This window comes from Haemaphysalis longicornis, unplaced genomic scaffold, assembly GCF_048455015.1.
Source record: "Haemaphysalis longicornis isolate Haplotype H1 unplaced genomic scaffold, Haemaphysalis longicornis Haplotype H1 scaffold_9, whole genome shotgun sequence".
Taxonomy (NCBI): Eukaryota; Metazoa; Arthropoda; class Arachnida; order Ixodida; family Ixodidae; genus Haemaphysalis; species Haemaphysalis longicornis.
Window position 1 is genome coordinate 24,105,325 of NW_027526460.1, and position 25,389 is coordinate 24,130,713.

The 25,389-nt window shown below is 48.6% G+C and overlaps 1 protein-coding gene across 3 annotated transcripts in view; it reads right to left on the reverse strand.

The window, feature by feature from the left end:
• Positions 1 to 3,104: 3,104 nt before the first annotated feature.
• The window catches only part of LOC144151385 (paired box protein Pax-2a-like), a 31,946-nt gene continuing 9,661 nt past the window's right edge, over positions 3,105 to 25,389 (reverse strand). Inside the window, exons 3-8 of one of the 3 annotated variants that reach the window (XM_077682425.1) lie at positions 20,547 to 20,767; positions 20,215 to 20,371; positions 18,936 to 19,107; positions 18,073 to 18,242; positions 10,071 to 10,230; positions 5,799 to 5,952 (exon numbers count right to left, since the gene is read on the reverse strand). In XM_077682425.1, the coding sequence (XP_077538551.1) occupies positions 5,931 to 5,952; positions 10,071 to 10,230; positions 18,073 to 18,242; positions 18,936 to 19,107; positions 20,215 to 20,371; positions 20,547 to 20,767 (902 nt within the window). In that variant the 3' untranslated portion in view covers positions 5,799 to 5,930. Of the gene's footprint in view, positions 5,953 to 10,070; positions 10,231 to 18,072; positions 18,243 to 18,935; positions 19,108 to 20,214; positions 20,372 to 20,546; positions 20,768 to 25,389 lie in introns of all 3 variants that reach the window. The other 2 variants (XM_077682423.1, XM_077682424.1) reach the window with 2 other exon arrangements.

Consider the following 25,389-nt stretch of genomic DNA (forward strand, 5'->3'; position numbering starts at 1 on the left):
GCCCGGTGGGGCGACGGGTACGCTCGTCTGGCCACATAGAGTTAATACTACAGTCAAACCCGGCTATAACGAACCCGGATAGAGCGAATTATGCTATATATCGAACAAAAATATTTCAGTTACGGAAATACATGGGAAACATATTCCTTATAACGAAGTTCACATCCGACATATCGAACTCCGCGCGCCTAGAATGACCGCCGAAATGCATGGTCTCGGAGCGGCGATTGAGATGTAGATTTGCCGCGACCACGGAGCAAGAGCCGCGACTGGGACATTGCGCCTTGCACGGAGCGAAGTGACGGCCGACACTTTCCGTAGCTATTTCTGACGCGGGGGACTTACGACGGAACCCGCCCAGTCAGCGAGTCCGGACCAAGACAGCAGCATCGGTGAACTGAGGGAAGAGCTCGCCAACGTTGCCGGTTATGTCGCGAGTGAAAGCCGTCCGATGCTTATATAGTGAAGCGATTTTGGCACTCGATGTGCTCCGCCAATGCTGCTTCGATTTTGGAGAACGCAGACTCGTACTGTTGCAAACAATGTTTTGTGTAGAGAATGCTATGCTAGTTGTAGCCGCCAAAACGAAAGTGAAAACAAAAATCATCGCTTTTTTTTTTTTGCAAAATAGGCAGTTAAGGCGGAAAGAAGCTATATTAATTGCCATAAATGGAATATTTTGGGTATGGTTAATTACTACTTTACTGTGTTCGTTTGTGCATGCTGGGATGGTGGAGTTGAGGGGGGGGGGGGGTACCGCGCAATGCGAACTCGTTACAAAAAGCTCGTTATAGGCGGGTTTGGCTATATCGAACTATTGGATATATCGAACAAATCGTGGTGCATATTGCAGTTCGCTATAAACGGGTTTGACTGTACTGACTCGGCCAGGCGTAGGGTCTTCAGTGTTTCGCTGTAGCTCCTGGCTCTGTCTTTGGCTTCCGTCCACCCCTCCCACTCGGGACGAGTGCCCACGTTGAGAGCGTGGTGTGTCATAGCGCGCGCTTCCCTACAGACGTCCAGTTTGCGAAGCCGGTTGTCGCCGGTTCTAGCCCGTGCTGTCGCGTTCCACTTACGGAAAAAATGTGAAAGCGGGCAGACCAAATGACACGGGGCCGCCAGTCATGCACGAGGAAGACGACAATATAGATGGATATGACGAAGACTACTACTACAACAGTGGAACGCGACGACGGAACATGTAAATAAACAGTTGCAAACGCAATGCAATACGCGTGGTGGTGCTTACATAGAAAGAAATCTTCCAGCTTCGCAATGGATATTTGTCCTACTCCATCGCATAGTTCTGCGCGCACTTATCGCTGCGGCGGCGGCGTCCTCGCCTTCCTCCGCCAGGTGGCGGCACGGGTCCCGCGCGCTTCTCCGTTGCCTCCTCGCCAACCTCTCCCCGCAATCGGGCGCTGCTCCAATCCGGGCGCTTGCTCAAGGGGGTGTGGTTTGACCTCTAGCTCTCAAGGTCAAAACTGGTCACCACGCAAAGACTGCCCGAGGTAGCGTACTGTAGCTTCCGCTACAAAAAAAAAAAAAAAAAAAAAAAACAGCAAACAAAACAGGCGTAATTTAGCGCGTAGGGAGCACCGCCGCCGCCGCCATCCGTTGGAAGTCAGCGCTTGTCCATGCAGCCACTCTCTTCGTCCTTCGTCTCATTGTTCGTGCTGCAAGCATTAATTAAATGAAGTTTCCGAGTTACCTGACGGGCAAAGAGCAGTAATTTTTGGCTGATGTGCTTTGTGACCCTCTAATCTAGGTACTGGATGGGTTGGCTGACCACGTTCTGCAAGCAGTTAAGATTTCGAAAAAAGTTGAACAAAGGGTTTCAGGGCCTCTTTGAATCACCAAAACGAGAACATTTGCACAAAGAAACGTACAATATGAATTTGTTTTTATGCCGACGTTACAATGAAACAGAAACGCAGCACTAAAAAAATTAACCACAAAAAACACTCCTGGTTTTTTGCTCCGTATCCGTTTGAACCGGTTCGAACTGGAATGGAATGCTGCTCTGGAACCGAACCCGAAAAAATTCTGGTTCGACGCCCTGAGTGCAAGTAATCCTGCGCGACGTTTAGATTACACTCCCAGGAACACCTGAGCCAAATATTACACGTGCACGTGAAGCGGTAAGTGCGGAAATCGCTGTGAAAGACGCGGAAAAACTAATAGCGCTCTCTTCAGTTTTCCTCATGCACCCCTGGCATGGCCTAAACGACGTCATTGCGGCCACTGCTGTCCTATTGGCTGTCGCTGGTCAAAATACAAAACTTTAAGTTACAAGGGTAGCCTATTCTTTGTTACCTTATAAACTTTAGCATACATAAACAGAACATAACATTGCAATAAACTTTATGACAAGCGATCAGACATCTTTCCCTTTATCTCTGCTAAATTTCAGGTTTCTGTGACAAAAATTCAAAAAGGTAAAGTATTGGTGTTCAATCTTTCAACTGCAGTTTCCTCAAAACGTAATTTTTTACTCCTTACTTTGGTGAGGAATGTACTCTTTCAGGAAATTCGTTTTCTAATTCGGCGCGTATTCTATTAACCGGCCTGTTGGGGCATGGCAATGTTTTTTTTTTTCTTGTAATACGCTAGAAATCAGGGTCAGCAATAAGGTGGGCGACCAAGGCCGTTGCACAGGGCACTACGAAGGCCCTGCGTTAGAATTTTTTCTAGCTTTTTTTGTTTTATTTGAACATTGCAACCGGCTATATACTTATTTACTTTTCGTTCCTGCAATGTGGTCTTGGCTGACAACACGCTTGCATTTTGCCACTATTCGCATGCTCCCTAATATTATCTACTAACATTGTCAATATACATGTGAGCCGTAGCCTAATATTTCCTCATTTCCCCTTTTCTATTTGTCCACATGCCACTACTGAAAAAAACGATACCAGCCACTGTTTCCGGGGGCGCACACCACGTCGGACTGCCTGCTTGCTTATGCCGGATTGGAGTAGGTAATCGATGCTGGCGACCGATGTGAAGCCAGAATCCTTGCAGGTCCGCTGATGGATTTTCATTTTCTGGTGTCAATTGCCGCGTGGTCCAACATTATTTTTCAGGCTTGTCCATAACGTTCAGAAACGAGCATTTCCTGGTCTTGTTTTCAGGTAGTGAGCCTTAATGATTGTGAAGTCACTGTAGGAGTTGATTGCGTGCTTTCTTTTGAAAACGTCTGCAGAAAAGCCGTACAGCCAGATTTGCAGTTTTGTTGCATTTTACAGGATGCTGCCACACGCACGGGCGCACAGCAAAACTGCTTTGTGAATTTTAGCCCTCACACTCTGCCCAACGGGGCTCAGATTCATAAAGCATTGTTTAATTTTTAAAGCAAGGCTTTAGTACTTTCGTCCAGCGGTTTTGCGGAGGATGCGCAAGTTACCATCTTGACCGGAGATTTGACCGGCATCGCGTGATTCGCCGGTGCCGCTTTCGGCGCTGCGCACAAGGCCTCGTTTTAAGTCGTTCTGCTCGCTTGTGTGGCGGCCGCCGCCGTGATAGCGGCCGATCAGCTGATCGGCAACCGACCACCCCCGCAGCCTCCCATGCATGCGCCACTGGGTCGTCTCGGGTTACGTGACTCGTCTCGCACCCGGCGAAGAGGAAGGGCGCGTTCGCCGCGAATGAACGCCGCGTTCGCCGGGCCTCCTTCTGTGAGCGTTGCATGGGACCGAGCGGCTTTGAGCCGTGGTCGGCAATACAGCTACGCCAAAGGTTAACCAAGCGAAACCAAGACTCAACCAGACTAAGACAAGTTTTTGCTTTGCATATCCAAGGTTAGCTGAGCTAACCCGCAGCCATTTTTTTGTGCGCCTCCCTCTCTGGTGGTTGAAAAAAAAAAGTTAGGTTAGCCAATCTCTGGTCTGACTCAAGCCCGACGTATTATTGCCGGACGGTCCGGGTATTAAACATTTTGAAAGTTCGTGTGAGGTGGGAAGTGACTGGTTGTAAGATTGGGCCAAGGGGTTTTGGTAGCGCCCAATAACCTTAAGCAAAAAAAAAAAAAAAGACTGGAGACATACAAGCGTGGGAAGGAAATGTCGGGCCAGAGAAAAGACGCAGGTATGTTCACCCACTTCATCCTCTTCATTTGTATATTTTTTCTCATTTCTGTGATGGAACATAACTTTGCACATACCCACCGGAAAAAAAAAATTGCAAAAGTGCATGCTCACAGAAGTGCCTTTGACAACGTGAACGACAGCAGCGCAGCCTTAGGTGTACCTGTGCACGCAATTCACAGGGGCAAACCGCCACTCGTACACCTGTGTTGGTATCTGTACTCAAGCTTTTACTCTTGGATCTCTCTCTCTCTCTCTTTTTTGATGCTGGCGAGCAAGCTGCAGCGCTTACCCTCGCCATTTTGAAAAAAATGTTGGACGAAAGTTTGCCACAATTTTTTAACATTTTTTTTTCACATGAAAAAGTGGCATCACCCTTTTGGTCTGTAAAATAAGCAGAAACTTTTTTTGTCATTTCAATGGCTGCATGGAATGTTTGCAAAATAAATACAGCAACATCATTTAGGCCAGGCTCCGTTTTGCAAATACTGAATGCATGCACGCCTGATCACTGACCATGCTGACATTTCTCCAACAAAACAATCTACATCGGCCATACAGGTCTGCTTATGTATGGTTAGACATCAAATAGGGAAGTCATGCTGTCCTTTATCACTTCGCTCACACGCCCTGCCTCTTGAAGGACCACGTAGTCAGCACACTACCTTGCCTATTTCGAAAGACCAGGTAGTTCATATTTCACTACAGCTCAGTCAGGTGGGAAATAATGCTGCTATCGTTGAGAAATTCACATCTAAACAGCAGGTTTCTGACTACCGGCTTCCCCCATAAAAAAAAAAGTATCAAGGGCACTCCGATACGCTTGTGGAAGAAGCCAAAAAACGGGTACCATGAATGCTATTTACCAGGTACCACAAGTTTGGCTCCCGCTAAACTCGGTAGTAGGCCCTTTTGACTGTAACGCTATGGCCATGTACTCCACTGTTGCATCAGACAATAGGACAACATGAACACAAATGAACCCTCAATGCTTGTCGTGCAAAATGAACAGACCTAATGGCTGCTTCTTTTTTTCCTTCGAATGTTTTTGAAAATCATCACGCTGATATACGAGCTGCTCAGAGATGACTCCACGTCTGATTTTTATAGCCACCAGAACTTCAGGAACAGTTTCTTTTTGCCATCAAATTACGGCTGACTTTTCTTACACTGTAGCCATGTGTTAACTGGCCTACCGCTCGAAAATACCTGTGTTCTGAGTTTCAAACTGGCGAATAATTCCTGGTTGATTTTCACGACCCCAGCAAGTCCGGACAGGCTGCGCCGTGATTTCAAGTGGCTGGAACGCGTGCCCGGACATCGTCACCTTGCTTCTCTTTATCTTTATTTACTACCTTAATTAAATGCAGTTACATGAAACTGGCATGGTTGTTGTTTCGATATAACGGTCTTTCGAATGAACCACGGTTGTGTGCCGTGGTCTCTCATTTTAAAACGGCAACCCATTTGCTAACACGGTCAACAAGTGTCCCAACGATGCACCATCAATGAGTCAGCGCGAGCTTGGTCGACGTGTCCGCTCCGGGCGAAGTGGCCGAGTCCGCCACGATGTCCGTCCCCGGATCGACAATCGTGGAAGAAGGTTGCGCGGGCGGGTAAATGGCGGCCATTTGCGAGAAGTACGGGAAGGGTGCCAGCACGGGAGCGAACGTCGTGAACGGGAACGGCGTGAAGCCGCCCGGGCCGGCCCACAAGGCGAGCGCTGCGGCTTGCGGCGGGAACGCAGCCACGGTGCTCGCCGCCGCCGCCGCCTGCTCGCCCAGTTGCTGAGTCGGCGCGTTGCAGTCGGCCTCAGCTGACGACGACGTCACCTCGGCCTCCGGGCTAGACTCCGACTTTGTGAGACCTGCAACAAGAGTGGCTCTGAGCAGAAGTAGCAGCGGACCTCTTTCTTTAAAGACGGTCTTTGAATCACCGCCCACAGAAAGATGTTCGGAGAACCTTGAAAAAAAAAAAAAATTCGACGCCTTGTCTCCCTCGTGCCCATCACCATCATCATCATAGCTCGATTCGTCAAAGCCTCATCCGGTGCTATCTGAGCACTGCGCCGCCGTTGGAGGACCCAGAGGTCCAACACATGGTGCGCCCGTGTGTACGAGATTTCGGCGCACGATAAAGATCCCCAGGTGGTCAAAATTAATCCGGAGCCCTCCACTACGGCGCGCCTCATCGCCTGCGTTGCGTCGGCGCGTTAAACCCTACAATCAATCAACACATGGTGCGACCACGTAGGAACGCTGCGAATTTTTCTGAGTTGGCTGAAGTTAATGGTGGTGAATTGATTGATCGAAACTGCTGATTTGGTTTGTCCTTTTGTCTATCCTTGCTTTAGCGCTTTTGGCCCTGGTGCCCTTCATTTAGGACATTACCCCAAATTCCCCTAGCATGTTGAAAACAAAATAAAACAGCTAGTTTTCTAAGAAATAGTTCTGCAGGGACTCCTGGACTTAGGAGTCCCCTTATTGGTCTGCTTCCACACACGGAGTCAGATTGTGATTCAATAAAATTTTACACCTCCTCCTCCTAGTTCTTCAAGGATGCCTCTGGACCACAAGCAACCACAAGCTGAATTTTTCGTTTATAAGCTCATATGGTCCAAAAGTTAAAGAAAACACGCATAAAAGGTTCTCGCTAGAAAAAAAAAAATCAGGGCTGAAAGAGGTAGCATATCCCCGGAGCAGCATAGACGGCCATAAGCTGACAATAACTCCCCGAGCCAATAATAATAACTCTCCGAACTACTAAAGTTAAGCTGTGATTATTATGACAACGAGAACCTTAAATGGGCACACGCGGGGCAAAAGGTGAGTGCAAAGTAGAGGTGAGGAGTTTTCTGTTAATTTAAAGTACTCATGGGAATGGTTTTCTCGAAGCCGAAGTAAAACTACTGCTTCTGAGATGAGGGAAAACTGCGGAAATTCTCTAGTGCAATTGTCAAATAAATGCTCAATCCGAGCTTTTACGAAGTCGGCTTCACCACAGTATACCAATGAATTGCTCGGAAGACATTTCTTAAGGGCAAAATAAGCAGGATGGCCCCACGGTTTTTATTAAACCCCTTCATAAGACCTCATGCATCCTTGCACGCTGTACTCCGAGTTCCCTTTAAAGTTGGCTTCACTACCACACACAAGCGGATCTTTTTTGGACTACTTAAACGCGAATATTTTGGCCTGCCTCCCTCGATTCAGCCTTCCGACCAAAGGTTGATTAGTCAAAAATAAATATGTATATAGCAGAACCGCTCCAAGCGATTAAAAATGCTGGCGTTGCCATACATGCCAGTTAGCGCAAGAAACCTAAATATATATTTAACCACTAGTTACCGCGTTCTTCCAGTTAACAGGTTTGTTTTTAAGATATCAAGAAAAAAAGAAAATGCGGTAAAAATGGCGCAGAAAGTTTCCAGCACGTGCGAGCAAGCACACAAATTTATTAAAACCAGTTTTACGCCTGCGAAATCTGCTGAAACCGCGGAGCTGACTTCGGCACGCTGGCGGCCACCTCCAGAAGCGGCGGGGGTCGCTCACAACTCCGCTCAGCGCAGTATGTACGTACTCGAAGCACGGAGGTCTGGTAGTTTATTATCCGTGGAATATATGTGGGGTGATAGCGCACCGCACGGGCCGAGATCACTCAGTGGACGGCCATTGCATCGTCTCGGATGAACTTCTGGGCCCGCCTTAGGCGCGTACGGTCGAAGGAGTACGGCCCCTCACAATCGTGTGCGGCAAGATTTCGTTTGACTAATGCAGTGGTATTTTCGTGGGGGTGGTGGTGGAACGGGGCTGTTGAGGGGGTGTATAAATCCTTGGGCAGGGTGCCCGCGGATGAGATTTTTTTTTTTGTTTTTTTTTGGGGGGGGGGGTGTTGTTTGGGGGGGTGTTGGCGGGGTGTGTATAAATCCCTGTGTCCGTACTCTAAGCTAACCAACGGTGGTCTGGTAGCTTATCGGTGCATATATGTGGGATGGTAGTGCGCCGCGTGCCCCGTTGCACCAGCCGGGATCGCGCACTGGATGGCCGTTGAGGCGCTGAAACCGTCTGTCTGCCGAGCGGAGCACTTTCGCCTGGACTGTGGTGATGATGGTGATAATGATGACGATGATTGATAGTGGTATTCCCTTTGTAGCGGGGTGATGACACGTCATCTTACAAAAAAAAAAACTAAAGAGGAACTAATATACGTATGTTTTACACTCTTCATTTAATACTAGCGCCGCACTTTGGGCAGACACAAAAACTTGTTACGCACAAAATACTTACTTTTTCTGTTACAGGTGGTAGCTGTTTTAGACAGTATTCCCCTCTCTGCTTTTCGGCCACCAGCATGCTAATCTTCTTTTACGGTTGTCGAGGTGGTGGCACCGTAAGTAGGCTTAGCAAAGTACCTTCGCCTGGCGTGACGGAAACGGACATTGCGAGCCCCTAAACAGCTTTCCTATTAAAAAGGTCGGAGTTTCCTCTCGTGCTGTTCCAGGCAGAACAAGAAATAAAAGATACAGGAAAAAAGATGCACGCTGTCCCAACAGATGACGCGCGAGTAGTAAGAAGGTGGGAAAATTGAATTGCATTGAACAAACCTCCACTCAATTCATTGCGAAAGGAGTGAGAGGGAAGAGGAAGAGCGTAAGGAGTAGGAGCGGAAAGCAGAGGAGAAGTTACGTGGCAGGGGCAACAGAATATCGTTTTCGACGACATTTGCAGTGAAGGAAGCAGATACGCGGTCAGTGTATTTTTTTTAACACGAAAGTGTTTTATTCCCGGATACACCAATATTTCGCTGACGTCATATTCGTCGCGGAAGTGACGCCACTACAACGAAGAAGAAAACGGCCTGTAAAGGGTGCATCCCTACGCACAGGGTCTTCTTGCGGGGAAGCAACCTTCAGAACTAAAGAGTACGTTATGCCTAGGGTTCGAGTTTTCAAGTTTTATATTTTAACCAAAAGTGTCTTATGCCGCGACACCCCAAGATTTCACTGACGTCATATCCGTCACGGAAATGACGCCAGTACACCTTTGCCGAAACGACCCGCCAGCAGGACGTTGCTCGCCAAGCACACCCACAAGACAGCCGCCGACCCGCAAATTGTGCTCAGCTGCAGATTTTGCTGCACATTTCACTTTCGTGTTTTCCCGATTCCTATGACAGAGGAATCAACCACAGTTTTTTTTTCCCGGGCAATCTAGGCGATCCTGTATGAAAATATGAAGGCCGTAGGGCCTTCTCATAAAAGTATTTTTTTTTTTTTTTGCGGCGAAAGCGCGGCAGGTGCTTTGAAAGAAAGCGGCAGCGCATCAGACGGGGTGGGGAGAGGAGTAGACAAACACTTACATAAGTATTCGTCCACTTCTCTGCCCGTTCCTTTTGATGCGTTGCCGTCTATTCCTCTCTCGCTTTCCTTCAAAGTTACGTACCAACCACCCGAAGTCTTAAATTCTGCTGCGAGACACAAAGCATTTTAGACAGACAGGCTGCTTTTCTCTTTAGTACACATATGAGCGCTTCAGTCATTTACAGAACACGCAGAGACTAAAAAAAAAGGTGGTCACTTGCTGTTTCCACGTGACGCGCCGCCAGCGTCCCGGGCACGTGCTGAACGGTTGCGTCGCCATTAAGTGCGCCAAACGGTTAGGCAGTTCTGATAGAGTTAACTGTTCTCCCTTTGCCAGTGCCTCCTTATTCACTTGGTCAAAATGACGTAAGCTGACGTAAGCTGACGTAAGCTGACGCTCTGGCGTAAGCTGAACTCGTAGCAATCGACTCGTGCTGCTGTAGTTGCGCCATACGGATTCGCTTTATTTCAAACAAGAGAAGCGATTTTTCACGGCGAATACCTTTAGCAAAACGAGTAAATACAGGCTTAGCATCCCTTTTGCAACCATCAGAGGGATGTCTCAAATTTTACAGACTCTAGCTTCCAAAGGCACGCTCCGCATGCATTCCCAGAGAGTGGCTTACATCCGGAGAGCCGGAAAAAGTGTGGCTACGGCGGCTGTATCCATGGTTATGATGTCACCCGCGCCGGAGGTGCCGGCGCGGCGCATCAGCGGCTGCGACAGATCCATGGGAGGTGCGGTGTCCGCGCTGGGGGTTGTGCCGGCGCAGTGTGGTGGCGCCGCTGTAGTATGACGTCATACATTGTATACACGTGGAGCAACATAGCTCTTAAGAATACAGGTTGCGTTGTTTCTTTTAGTCAAAAAGTAAAAAAAAAATACAGCAAAAGTTATCAGCGAAAATAGTGTTTAGATGCCAAGCATTGCCAAGTATTCTTTTATTTCGGAGCATTGCTCGCTGTTGCCTCACATGTATCTACAAATCCCTGCGTCCTTAGGGGGAAATTACGAAGAATCCTTAGTACGCCCTAAGAATACTAGTACAGTGGTGAGATCGCTTAGGGGGAACACGGGAGCGTATGGCCTTCGGTACTATCAGAGCAGCCTACCGTGTGATGTGCGAAGCAGCACGCATGCGCTGTGCGTGTTGAGGGAGGCTATGCTTTCAGCGCGCGCATCGCGCCATCGGAACGTCTGAGCATCGTCTGCTAACTTCATCTTGCATGTAGCGGTGGAGCTTCTGAAAATGTTTCTGAATCAGTGGTTATTCGTACATTAGCATGGATGCAATGCAATCAGTTCGTCACATCACAACTCGGCCGCTTGCTCCAAGCAGATTCGATAAAATGATGAAGCTCATTTTAATGGCACTTTATTTTTTAAGTGGTTGCTACAGAAACCGAAGGAGCCCATGCGCGCAATGTTTATTAGAAATAAATTGAGAGCTTGAAGTTAGCTCGGGCACTACAACCTCGATTCAATTTACGGTGGAAAAGCACCTTTGTGATTTTTATTAGGCATGCAAATACAACGATCCCGGATTCGAGGTTCAAAGCGGGACACCATTAGCAGATGGCGCGCAACATAGCAGAAGACGGGCAGACGCTGCAATGACGCGATGCGCACGCTGAAAGGAAATTTTGGCTCGACATGCACAGCGCATGCGTGATGCTTCGCAGCCTGCGGTAGGCTGTTCTGATAGTACCGGCGGCCACGCGCTCCCCGTGTCCACCCGAAGCGAGCTCACCGCTGTACTTCCTGGGAAGGCGAAAGCCTAGTTGGACGTTCTGCTGATCTGCTGTTAAACTTTCTGTTAAACTTTACGGCTGCGCCTGTCACCACTTGACCTGACCTTTGGACAGCACCCTTCGTTCCGCTCGCTCGCCATCGCCAGGAGCATCCTGTTCGCTCTCGTCGGTACCTCCACCTTTCATAGCGGCTCGTATTGCGCGTGCGGCAGCGACCTACCCTGCTCTGGCGCGGGGTTTTCTCTTTCCTGGCGTGCGCTGTGTCGCCCTTTCTCAGAGCCGTCCTCCGACCCTTCTCTCGCACTGCTGTTTCCCTTTCCTGGCTCGCGATGCCGCGCTCACGCAACTTCAACTTTCTTGGACCACCTATTTTATGTGCCTCACAACGCGCGTGCTTGAAACTTAGAGGTATAAGGCTTTCTCCTAAAATTCTGTAGTGTGCGTACAACGAGTGTGTGTGCGAGAGGGCGAGTTATGGGAGCGTGCTTCGTATAACGCAAAGGTTGGCTACACCACCACAACAGTGTTTATGCGGTGGTGCACCCTTTACAGGCAGGTTCGGCAGAGGGATGCGCGCGTTAGAGAAGAGAGCGAGAAACCGGAGATGGCGAGACGGCGCGAGCACAAGCGGAAGACAAACCACTTTCAAAGACAGCTTCGCTGACATTCCCCCTTCAAAGAGTTGGTTGGCTCTCTCATTTTTTTTGTATTCAGTTTGCTGGAGAAAGCAGCCGAAACCCTCCTCCTAACGCAGTTCCTCTAAAACAACATCGCGGTAAACGCCAGAATTGATCCGTAAACACGAGCCATTTCCTTAGGCACGATGAGTTTGGAGTTCGTCAAGTTGGTCAAGTTAAAAATGACGTTTCGTTTGGGAAAATGATGTTCTCTGGAGAAGCTCACACGCTCGCACAAATGCTGCTGGTGAATGGTGATAGATACAAAGCAGACCCACCCGACCCCAATAAATAAATAAATAAATAAATAAATAAATAAATAAATAAATAAATAAATAAATAAATAAATAAATAAATAAACAAATAAATAAATAAATAAATAAATAAATAAATAAATAAATAAATAAATAAATAAATAAATAAATAAATACGTTTAGTATCTCCTAAGACGCAATTGGAGGAACTTCTGAGTGATACACGGCTCTTTTTAAAGGGTTTAAAGGCAAGACTGATTTGTCCCGATAAAAATTATACCGATTTCATCGCCAGCTTCAAGCAGCTACTTACGATATTAAAGAAAACATATCAAGTGGTGGCGACTCCCCACCTGCTTTCCAGCGACGTCTCTATGGCGTCACAGAATCCGCCCACCAAAGCCGACGCCAAGAAGCGTGACTGGGCGGTTCACTAAAATCGACAGTTGGACTAGATACATCGTTGAGTAGCGCTTGAAACAGGACGAAAGCAGAGAAGACGCACACGACGGCGCTAACTCGCAGCTATTTTTACTAGGCGTAAGCACAAATATATACTCAGAATGAACATGGGCCCAGGTAAACCCCTCAATAGTACGGTTCGATAAACACAAGATTGCAATGGTTACAGGATTACTCTCCGATAAACACAACATTACAATGTTCACATTCTACAACAGCCCACAAAACACCTTAATGCATTCGATAAGAAGAGAAATTCTTTTTCGTGTAATGTAATGAACGCGTGGCTGACATTCTTCATCGTCAGCCACGCGTCCTCTATTGCTGGCCTCTATTGCGTCACTCCTGTTCGTATACCATCACTGTAGCGCAAAATTTGAGAAATTTTCAATATTCCTTGTGTTTTATTTCCTGGTTAGAAAAACGCTTTAGTGGCTCCGTGGCCCCTTGAGGCAGGGACAGCTCGTGCACGCAGGCCCTAAACTTCTATGTTAGTACTCGCCGCTCTCAGAAGTGGAGGTGAATAACTTTTTGTTTGCCGTTGTATCTGTTATTGGACGGACAGAGGGAAGAAAGCAATGCACCGGTCCCCCCCCCCCCCCACCCCCCACCCCCCCTCAAAAAAAAAAAAAGTTGCGCGAAGTGAAATGTGCAACACTCTGTTCCGAGCAGTTTAATCGTGCTCTCCACGCATCATTCTCAAGCAGCATTGGAAACGTACTTACAAATAGGCAGTTCAGTTAGTTAGAGTTAGTCATCTAAAGCACACCTAGACCAGAAAGAATTATCATAAGCGAATCAAAGTGTTTCGACAAACATAGTGTCTAGAGTGCCGTCTGGCGGCGCACCAGCTCAGCGCTTTCAAAACCTTAAAAATAGGCACCTATAACTGCTGGGCTGTCATGTGAAAGAGCAACTCCCTAAAATTTCTGATCTCGTGTTGTGTAAACTTTCACTCATGATTGCCCGCACTAAAAAATTATTTACTTGTATTTAAGCATACATCGCACTTTTTAATAGAAAAAGGAACCTGCAAACAAAGTTTATTTATTTCAGTACGTAATCTGCTGTCCTGAGTGTATTAGTGTTGGCGAAAAGAAAAAAAACATAATTTGCTCCCCCCAGCTCCCCGTTGAGAAAATGCCGCGTTAGAAACATCCCTGTCAGACCACAAAATGCCTTAAACTACAGTGCTCATATTGATATTAGGGGCATCAAAGCCCGTCTGAGACGTATAAACATCGTGCACTATACCACCAGAGTCAACCTAATTAAATTCTCCACTTCCGTAACGTCGCGCAGCAAGGGCAGCAAAGTGTACAGGCACGGAGAAACCTCAGGTAAAATAAAGCCTGGCCACACGCAAAACAAAAAACAAACAAATAAAAAAACGTTTCGGGTTCCCTGAAGCGTCGTATACGTGTCGCATCCCTCGGGGCAGCCGCTATCAAGGACGACCAATCTAAATTAGTTTTCCCCTTATTCAAGAACCTGTCCACACGTCCCTTATTTGCGGTGAGAAATTCCGCGAGGTGCTGATAAAGCCACCGCGGCGGGTCCTCCCCGATCGCCCCTTTTCGCCGCAAACGAAGCAAGTAAAGAGCCGCACGTAGCGGCAAAAGTCAACGCGCCGAATCAAAAGCCGGCGGATAAAATCGCTCGCGGGGAGAGCGCTGCTGATATCGAGAAGCAAAATGTGGGGAGTATTGTTGCCTTCATCCGAGTCGACGGGCGGCCGCCGGTGCAAGGGAAGGTGACCGCGTTTTTTTGTCCCCTCCGTGTGCGGGAACCGTGACACCTATCGCTCCCGCCACGAGGCAACAGCCGTGCGCGCAATCACGGCCGTCGCTGGCGCGTGGCGGTGCTCTTGGTGGAGCAAGGGGGAACTAATTGAATTCTCGTTGGCACCCTGTCGCCAGATGGGGCTCTCTCTCTCTGTCTCGCGGAAAGCGACGCTGTCATAAAGCGCGCCAACGCGTGCTGCGCGCGCAGATACGGCGCTGGCTTTCGCGCTTAATGTCTCGTCGACGCCGCCCGCGAGAACTGACCATAGGTGATTAAGGTTCGCTGCGCTTCGTTAAACACTCGAGATGGCCGGAGGCACGTTACAGCGCGCTTGGGATGGAGGAGGATTGTGGTATAGAGCGGCTAATGGTCGTGAGTGCATGCGGCTAGCTGCTGTTTGACCAGTGGAGTTGTTAAGGTGTTGGCCTCGTTATTCCGCGGCGCCCTAACGGGAGTTGTACGACTTTTTTGGCGGTATCGTTTGAATAACGGGGCAAAAATGGCGTTTTTAAATAGTGGCTATGAGGGCGTTGCCCTTCATCAGAACGTTACGAAAAATTATTACGCAAGGAACTTCAGAAATTCACTGCCGGCAACTAACTCTGCGGATTCTGTTGATGGCCATCCCAAGCACGATGGACATTGGGCTGTGACGAGTGGCCGGCGCGGGAAAAGGGGAGGCACTCAGCTCTGAAACAACTGCCATTATCATATTGTTCCGTGATCATTCTCGCATAGACTGAGGGCCACGTGGTGGACTGTATCGACAAGGCCGAGAGAGAGAGGACAAAATATATGAATTCCTGGACAGCCTCCGGTGCTTCACGTTATGGGATCACCCAGCCTCCGGATCGCTTCACGTCGCCCGATGAGTGGTTAGAATGGCGGAAGAGGTTCGAACGTTTTTACGCATCATCAGTCCTGAGTGCGAAGCTAGAACAACACCAGGTCGACGTCTTGCTGTGAATCTAGCTGTTCTTTTGTAGTACGAAGGTAATTAATTCAGGTTATACAAATACCTCTGTAACTATAAAACGTACAAATTATAACGATATTTCAATGCTTCATTTGTGAAAACGGTCTTGTTCTTCACGATGTGTGCTTATAGATGGTGTTAACTGAAAAGATTATCTGTCAATTTCTTCGCTTGGCAACACTGGAAACGGCCATGGACATGGGCGAAGCGCCACGGACATGGCGCGGCTTGTGCCACTGCGGCCGCACGTTGCAGAAAAAAAAAAAAACCGGCTTGCGCCGCCTGCTTCGTTTCAACCCGATTCTCAACGGGGGTGTCAGCAGAGATGCTATTAATCGCACTCACATTGAACTCGAGGCAATACTTTGCGTTCGGTGGGGTAGAGTTTCAAACGTGCAACACACATCATGTGCTTAGCACGGACAAGTACCGTCATCCCGCGGAGTCCGGTGGAACAAGTGACGGCGCACTCACCTGGTTGCCTGAATGCGCGCCTCGCCGGTGAATACAACTTATACGCGACGGCGTACACAAGAGCGATATGGTATACTTCCTGTGTATACTTCAAGGACCATCTCGTTCGTTAAGCAGGTGTAGTGTACCGGAAGGTTTGACCCAGTACTGTTGCAGGAATCTGAGGGGATGACTCTTTACGATTGATAGCCCTAACCTGGCCCAATGCTATACCACGGTGAGTGAGCGCTATAGCTGAATGACCAGGAAGTACCGGATGACCAGTATTTCCAAACGTGGGCAAACCGCAGGTGATCGGACCGATATATGAGCGCCCACCTGTACATACCTCGGCAAAACTCGCACTCACTTGCGCTCACGCTCACTACTCGCCATCACCAGTCGCACTCACCACTCGTCGTCTCCCCTCGCACGCGCGTGTGTGAAGCAGACTCTCCACGAGTCATGGAACCGAACAGTATTAGTGCATTACGGTGTCAGAAGGCCATCCAAATCATATTCCTAAATCAACACGCCACCAGAGAATTAATTCTAGGGTTAAGCAGAGTGTATACTATTGGGCTAGTTGGTGATTCATCTTAACAATACAGCGCAACAGAAACAAAGACTTAAGCTCGTCCTGTGTGCCTCAGCTTAAGTCTTTGTTTCTGTTGCGCTGTATTGTTAAGATAATTCTAGGGTGCCCCATAGCATGAGCTCAGTGATGACATATTTCCAAAGCTAAAAGCAATCTCGTCATTAACAACCATCACAGCGAGCGGCTTCGGTAACGAACAGCCGACAGCGAGTTCAAGCGCTTTAGTGGCGCTCACCGCGGTAGGCCCCGCAAATGGCGCGAGTGGCTCTCGCACTCGCGAGTGGTGAGCGGGGCTCACGGCGTGTAGGGCTTGAACTCACTCGCAGTCACACTCGCCTGTCCAAAACGATGGAGAGGCTCACTCACCCTTCACTCATGAGTGGTAAGTGGAGGGTGTGTGAGTGCACTCGTGAGTGAGCCTGCAGACCTGTGCACCTGTACACCAAAGATACGGCACTCAAGACCAGTTAGTCCCATCATGGCTGCTGACTCTTAATCAAAGACGCACCGAACCGAATTCCCGACTGATGCTGAACTTGAAAATGGGGCGGCCAATGTTGAGGTATGAGTTTGTGGGTGGGAAACATGAAAGAAATTCCCGCGCCTTCCCGCGAGGGGAACACGAGTAAATGCAGAGCATTGGGGCCTCAGTACTGATTGAAGGCAGTGTTGCTTCCATCGCTTGCTTCTTCCGTGATGCCGGAATAGCAGACACGAGTAAACGTGGGCACGAGCGTCAACCAAGGAAGGAAGGAGCAACGCAGTGACTGAAACACAGCGACCGCTAGCCGCTATATTTGCAGCGCGCGCAGTAGAGGGAGAGCAGTACGGGGGGGAGAGCGCGCATGCGCAAGCAGCGCGCGCCCTTCCACGACCCACCGCGCTGCTATCACGCACCTGTTAGGCCGAGACCGCGACGGAGCGAACGGGCTGACTACGACGCATGCGCGCACCAGCTGCTGTTGAGAGAGAGGAGGGAAGGAGAGGCGCATTTACTGCGGACGCGAAACTGTTGAAACCGTCCGACGCAGGAACAGGCGAGGCTAAGAAATGCTCTGCATTTAAAAGAACGAGTGGTGCGAGTGGATATGCGAACTTTTGGGGAAACAAAGCCCGTGGGAAGAGGATGACACTTCGTCGGGTCGTTGAGAAGTTAAAATAAAAAAACGTTAGACTAAGTACGTTCCAATGCCTCGTCAAACTCGGTTCTTCCGCCTTTTTGTCTCGGCCCAGACAAATTGCAAAGTCGTCGCTGCGCACTGCCACTACATTGTAGAACTTGTCTGATCCTCGTCCGGCCATTTCGCACCCCCCCGTCCTCACTGGTTCCAAGGGGAAGCGTTGACTGGCGACTATGCGGGGCTTTATAAAGTTCAAACTTAGGCTTTACGTTCCGATGCTATACTACTGAAAAATTAGTTTTCTGTTTGGTGCGCTTACTCGGCGACCATTTTGAAACACACCTTACGGCTATCCTTTATTCTTACTTAACCCCCCCCCCCTACCCTCGCCGAACAGGCCTGTAGCCCACCCTGCCCCAATAAAAACATTTCTTTCCCTCCCTCCCCCTGAAACAAGCACACTTTCAAAGAAGAACCGAGAAAAGGGGCTTGAAAGCAGGCACCGGCCCCTCCTTGGCCACAGAGAGAGAGATAAGACGAGAAGACTCACTTTTGGACCTCTGCGTCGTCGTTTCGCTCCGGCTGTCCGAGCCCGTCCAGGCCCTGTGCGAAGGAGGCTCCTCGCCGGGCTTCCTTAAGATCTCCTCGATGGAGTACGACGTGACGCCGCCGCCGCACGGCCTCCTCTTCGACGGGCTCGGCTCATCATCCGGGTCGTCCCTGCACGAGCGCGTCAGTGCCCCTCGTGAGGCTAACATTTGCGCGGCATGCGCGGTGTGCTAAACGTGCGTCGCTGTACAGGCTAGAGAAAGGCAACACCATGTTTTTAGCATATGAGCAGTAGGAATAAATTTATTGAGCAAATGTTGTTGTTTAAAGCCGTTTCTCCTGAGGATGGAGCACTTTCATCTAATAATGGTGGAACCTGGAAAAGTTGGCAAAGTCGAATCTATTACTTGCCGCAGAGTGTACGGCATGCTTGGATCCAAGCGGGAACTTGTCCGTGCGTATGTCACTACATATCATCATCATCACGACAGACGTGAGATCCCTAAGTGGTCTAAATTACTCCGGAGCCCTCCACTACGGCGCCCCTCATAGCCTGCAGGCGCAACTTCAGCGCGTTAAACTCAACAGTCGATCAGGAATAAACTGAGTGGGGAATCGGCCAAGAAGGTGGAGGAGGGATCACGACACATCTCCGTATATGTGGAAGGACCGTCCTGGTTGACCAATGAGTTCATGGTCATTCTTGTCTTCAGGGACAAAGATCCTTTCCTTTTCACTCGAAAGAAACATTAATCAGCTCGTCCAATTAGCGACGAAAAAACGATTGATAAGGGAGATCTTGAACTCGCCGTTCACTCGTCGAACGTTTATCATACTGTCAACCGTCGGTGGCCACGTACGCACCTGCTGCGAAGCGTCTTCTTCTGGAAGAGGAGCCCTCCGTGGGACGCCGAGGGCCGTGCCGCAAACGAGGTGGAAGGGCCGCTCTCAAGCACGCTCGCCGCTGGAGGGTGCGCCAAGTACGGGTAGTACGGGGCCATGGACATTGGGCTGCCGAGCCCGGTAGCCGCTGCTCCTTTGGGGAAATAGAGAGACAGTGAGACGAGCGCACACTGACACCCGTGAGGGGGCTCTGATAGAAAGGAACGCCCTAGTGTTACCGCTAGGCAGGCGCCTCTAATGGAGGAGCGAATCCTGCCTGCTACACATTACAGTGGAACCCCGTTCATACGTTTTTTACCGGAACGGGAAAACTAAGGAAAATGCAACCATGTATTTCTGCCACTTTGGCTTTCGAACCTTAAAATCCCGAGAATGTAGGATTGCTTCTTTTTGCGATCGCTAGAAAACACCACGCGTGGCAACGCAAGGTCCCCAGCGACGTCGACTCTCTTCCGCGCTGGCCGCAGTGCTTGTCTACTGCGTTTAGCACGTCTAGTTTAGCACGTCTACTGCGTCTATAGTGCGTTTAGCACGTCAAGCTTTTCCTGAAGGGAAAGCGCTTCCCGTTTTCGCGACGCCTTCAAGGCACGACAAAGTTCGCGGTTGCAAGTTCGCCTGTATTTTTCAAAGCTTGAAAAGCACGATGACGACGAGAGCGCGTGCTATTGATGTGGTAGTGCTTTTATGGCAAACACGCACTTCCGGCATTCCGAAGTGAAACTTCCGTTCTAAGCGCAGTGATGATGGTGATAGTAGCATAGAGTAACGTAGGAAATCTAGGGGTGACGATTCATACGCGCGCGTGCGGCTTCATGCAGTGAGTTTCGAAGCCAAGCCTAACCAAGGCTCGTCAAACGTCAAAATAACGGTCCGCGCATGTTGCCCGGGCGGGTTCGGAATATGAGATTGCGACGAATGATCTGGGAACGTACCGTGAGCCACGACGTCATAGTGAGGATTTTAGTACATGGGACTCCATGTAAGCTGCGCCGGGACAAGAAAAAAACAACGTAGCAACCGGTGAAACGCGGAACTGAGGAACGTAAGAGCGTAAGAGCGGGGTTCTACTGTAAACGTGCATATGCATCGTCCCGTGGCTATTAGTGACCTTCTATGCGCGCGCACACACAGCATGAGCTGGTGGCTTGTTTATGACACGTCTAAAGACGTAGATCTACGAATTGGCCTGTCAGCGTGTTTGCACATTTTCCCCGGGAGGAAGCAATGTTGGGACGCGTACCCGACTGCGGGGCTGCGCAACGAAGCATCCTGGAAGGCGGCGACGCATGGTCGGCGTGGTCGGAGGGCTGGAGAAGCTGCCGCATATCCCAGCCGGAAGAGCTGCTCGCGTCGTTCTTGTAGCGCAGCATACGCCGCATCACCTGCGGATTCGACACCTGCAAAGAGGTCAGTGTATACCTGAAGGGCTGCACGAAACGACAAAAGTTCTGATAGAAAATGTTCCAATCGCCAGTTTCCTTTCGCGTGGCTTGAAAGCCATCTTCTACATCCTCGAGAATCTGCCCAATGAGATGAGAGGGGAAGGGGGAGGGTGATGTAAGGTGGGAATACCTTGGGTTTGCTCCCCCCGATGGATCCCGGCTTGATGGAGCCCGTCTCGTAGAAGCGCGTGAGAATCTTGGAGACGCAGCCGTGCGAGACGAGCAGCTGGCGCGAGATGTCGCACGGCCGCACGCCCATGAGCGCCAGCTCGACGATGCGCCGCCGAATGTAGTCCGGCAGCGGTCGACCGTTCACGAACACGCCGCCCAGCTGGTTGATGCCCGCCTGGCCTGCATGCGGGGTTAATCACAGCCACACGTGTGCTATGGCCATTTCAAATTTGGCGCCTAATAGTAACACATTCTTACTGAAGCGATGTGCAGCTCGGTAACGACAGATTTTTCCGCATTTCACTAAGTGTATGTAAGGGCTTAAGTGTCCTCACAAATAAATCGTCATTTTTAGAAATATTAGCATTAATGAATTGATTTTGCTTCTCAAAAATTCATGGAATGTATATTCAAATTTTTCCATAATCAACTCCAAAGTGCGTGAACCCTGTTTATGGTTCTGCAAATTATGCCTGTTCACTCATATATGAATATCCTAATACTAACTTTAACATTTGGTAGATTAGCCTTAACGCAAATTAGCCTTAACTCAAGCGTTATCAAGCCTTCGTCCAGCCCTTGAGCTGCTGCTGCTGTCCTTTTGAGAAAGAATGGTGGGATGCTTCTATTTTGCGTCGCCTAGTGGCAGCTGAAAAGCATACCATACATGAAAGAAGCAGCCAAGCAAGCACTGTGAATGTTATTTCGACGAAAAGCCTTTGGGCTGAATGTATACGCCAAGCAGCGTTAGAAAAGTACTATAGTTGGCGCGCATACAACCATAGGATGGCATGTGTGTTGAACATTTCAGGAAATATCGTGCTGTAAAAAATAAGTGGTGCCAAGATTTACGCTAAGAAATGGTGCGTGCCACCCATAAAATCTTCGGCCATCGCTACATTCATCGACGCCTCGAACAGAGAAATTGGCGAATGTGCAACGCCGTGCAGTTATATATCTCAGCGTTATAAGCTTGCGCAACAGCGTGTTGGCAAGATAAGATAAATCCCTGGTTTCTCGCCCAGGCTAAACGGGCACCCAAGCTCTGATTCCTGCTAAGAAAAATGAATTAAGAAAAAAAAAAAAGCCTGCGCGTCAGGAGTTTTCGGAACCCGACACTCGACCGGCAATCGCGGTAAGTGATCGCATGGCCTCTCTCCTATATAGAGGCAAGACGCACGCAGTCCGGTCGCAGCAACGCTGACCTCGCCGATGTTTTTATTGCTTTTATCAATAAGCGAAGAGCCCCCAAAGATAGCTTTTGTGGTTTCTTTCTATGATGCCATCTGCGGTCTGGACACCGGGTCATAAACCAAGCCATGGTCAACGCTGCTCGGACGCATTCGGTGACGCACACAGGCCTCATTTTGCGCCAGGGGAATTGGTTGGTCCTCTTGCCATTTCCTCGAGGAACAAACAAAATTTATTATATTACCTGCTTATTTTTCCGATTTCTCACTACAGACATACAAAGAGGTATTGACGAAAGCACAACAGCAAGAACGAATATAGCGCGGGTGAAAAAAAGAGCTTAAGGGAACGCAATCTTGTTCAGGCCAATAATGTTTTCCGTGGCACCACAGTGTACCAAATAGGCAGGTAGTTTTTTTTTTCTTTTAGTTCTTGTTATGTACTTGGTGATTTGCTTTCTCCGTTTCCTCGCGCCTGGTAAAAATAAAACAAAATACAAGCCATGCGCTAGTTCAGAAATAAATTTGTGTTTGTTCGTAACACCACAAACAAAAACACGGAAATACGAAAAGGCAAGAGAAGTTTTTTGGATCAACCTCACTTGAATATAATCATAAAGAAAGAAACACAGAACGTTAAGGGCCGGTTGAAGTGACTCGTAAACCCGACCCGCGAGCGTCGTAAACACGTCAAAATATTGTCAGGGGTTTCAAATCAGGCTGGGCGTCGGAGAGAGGTAATAGAAGACAATTGCGCGAAACAGCGAAGCTTCCGAGCTTTCGGTCACCGAGGGGGGAGCACGCTTGACTGGCCACCCCTTGTCTACATTATACGAAAGCTAACAGGCAGGAACCGCTTCCCCGCCAGGGAATCGTGGGTACGACGAGAACGTGCTCGAGTGAAGCTTCGCGCAAGTACCCTTGTTCTAGAAAACCAATCCTCATAGCAAATACGCTTGCTAGAGTGAAGCATATACGTATGTACAAGGCTAGCGCACGTGTAGCTATGAAAACCGCTCTCGTTTTCAGCATGAAAATTTTCGGTTTTATAATTATCATTTGCAAAGATAGAAATGGTTTTTTTTATTTTGCTGTGGAGTGTTATTTTACTGATGCAAGGTTTTAGCCGAGAAGTAATCCGGCACCCGTTGTAATATCTCTGTGGATAAGGCGTTGTGCCGCTGAGCTCAAGGTTACAGTTTCGATCCCAGCCCAGCTGCCGCCTTTCTGGTGGAGGAGAAACGAGAAAACGCCCGTGTGTAGAGATTTCGGCGCACCTTAATTAAGATCCTCAGGTAGTCAAAAGTAATCCGGAGCCACGGCGCGCTTCATAGCTCTGGTATCTTCAGTGTGTTAAACCTCACAATCATAGCTATTATCGGAATAAAATTGAATTTAACCTTCAGGACAATGAGGTAAGAATCATGGTGATGATTAGAACGACGCATGTGTGTGCGTGCGTGTGTTGCGCTTAATTCGCCCGGTAACCACAGCTGTTTGATGTATGCAAGATCCCGCATGATAGGAAGCCGGGAAAGGCAACCAGGCCATTGAAAGCTCGATTAGTATAGGCAAAGAACGCTTCTCATTCAAAATAAAAAAGAAGCTACTTCGCCATATAATACGGCCGCATTAGAGCGTGCTGCACAATGCAAGACGCGAAAATCAAGATGCAAGTTACTTTCAAAGAGCGCTAACAGTGGGAGCTTTCGCCAGAAGGTACACGATCGCGTCGTTAACACTTGGCTGTGCGGGCCATAAAGAAAGGCAGTAAATTTGTTCTTAGCTAGCTCGCATTCACTCGGCGTTGCGAGGAAAGTCATTCAAAGAAAAATTCTACAGGTCACTAGCGTCGCTCCAAGGCATGCATATACAACTACCGGTACGTTGATCGTTTTGATGGGGGTTTTATACCTTCCTTTTTTTTTTTTTTCGTACGCGCAATGCTTTACGTCTCAAAGAAAACTTCGGCCAAAGGGCTCTGGAATAACTGCTTTATACGTAGAATCGACTAAGACGAATCGTCTTTGACGCTTCGTCTTGTATAATAATTAAGACGAATCGTATTTTATAATGCAGGTTTTCTTTTGAGCCGAACAAGAATTCTCTCTCGCGATAAAACGTAGTATAGGTTCTCTCTTAACTGAGGTAATAACGCAGCTTCCTGAAAGTAAGGCTTAGGGGAAGTCCACGCAACTTTTTGTGATAAATATCTAACGAAGATAGCAGGTTTTAGTGCAGCCTGTGGCTACGGTGGCTGTTCAGTGGTGGACATTACTAGTACTACCACTTTGAATATGCACGAAGAGAAATGCCGCATCGTCAAAATCACTTTAAAATACCGCAGGTTACACACGCCCATGGTAATTTTCTAAAATTTTGACAATGACCTTTCACTTTTATACAGCGATATAATTGTTATCAGTTTAATGTTTTAATCGTGTTTGTGCCGATCTCAGTTTTTTTCTTTGCAAGAACTTTGATTTCGAATACAGAAAAGTGTCTTGCTCCCACGCGGTCCTGCAGGGGCGAAGAGTGAACTCAGGCTAAGCTCGATTTGAAACGCGCTAAGAGAAGGGGAACACCAAAAAATTATTATCTTTACGCTACCACGTATGTGAGAGACATGTAATGAAGAGAGCCCAAGGCGCCCCTGTCAATCAGAACTGCCGTGGTGTACCGTTATTGCATGCGGTACACTCAAAATGGAGATGGTCAGGCAGGGAAATTTTTTAGTGATACTATCAGCTGTCTTAAGGCGCAAGTCTTAAATGGGCGGCGAAAAGGCCTGCGTTGCCGGCTGTGGCCACCAACGGCTGGTTAATCCACGTGACTGCGAAGTGTGACGTCCCACAGGGGCGCATGCTTAACAATAAATAAAACAAACACACAAAAAACGCACTGCCTGAGCATGCGTAGGCACACGGGGACAACCGAGGGTGCATTGCTTTAAAGCGAAAGCTTTCATATTGGGACCGATGGCGTTCTGTCAAAAAACTAATGCATTTCCCCGTAGACCGGTTGGTCGACCGAAAAACTCTGATAAGATTTCTGGACACACGGCGCGTGCGCGAAACCCCCGGGCTTCTATTGCGTCAAAACGGCTGCTTGAAAATTGCGAAAAAGAATCAGTTATAGATAAGACAACACACGCGCCATCATGAGGAAGGAATACAATAGTGTACCTTCATCTCATTGACCCCGTATCGGAATACATTTAGATCGTTCGCAGCTACGTTTACTTGGTGCGCGCAAAATTGTTGAACGGGTTCGTTCTTCGTTTGCGATTTGGGTTTTTGAAGGTTCGACGATCGATTGGCCGCACTTCCAGCGCAGGTTGGACGCACTTTTAGCTTTCGCGCTTTTCTCAACTTTTTCTTTGGAAAGGATGGTAAAGTTTTTTATTTGGATGAGCGACACGTCCTCAAGTCCGCTTTGCGCTGGACTCATCCAATGGCGAAACAGGCAGCGAACTAGGCCACTCTGCGTGGCAGTAGAACTCTCTGCGCTATCATCCAAATGATTCCGGTCTACAGACAGCACGCGAACCAAGAAAGTCTAGAGAACAACCCGCACCAATTTAATCCATAAACTTGAAAACATAGCACAGTC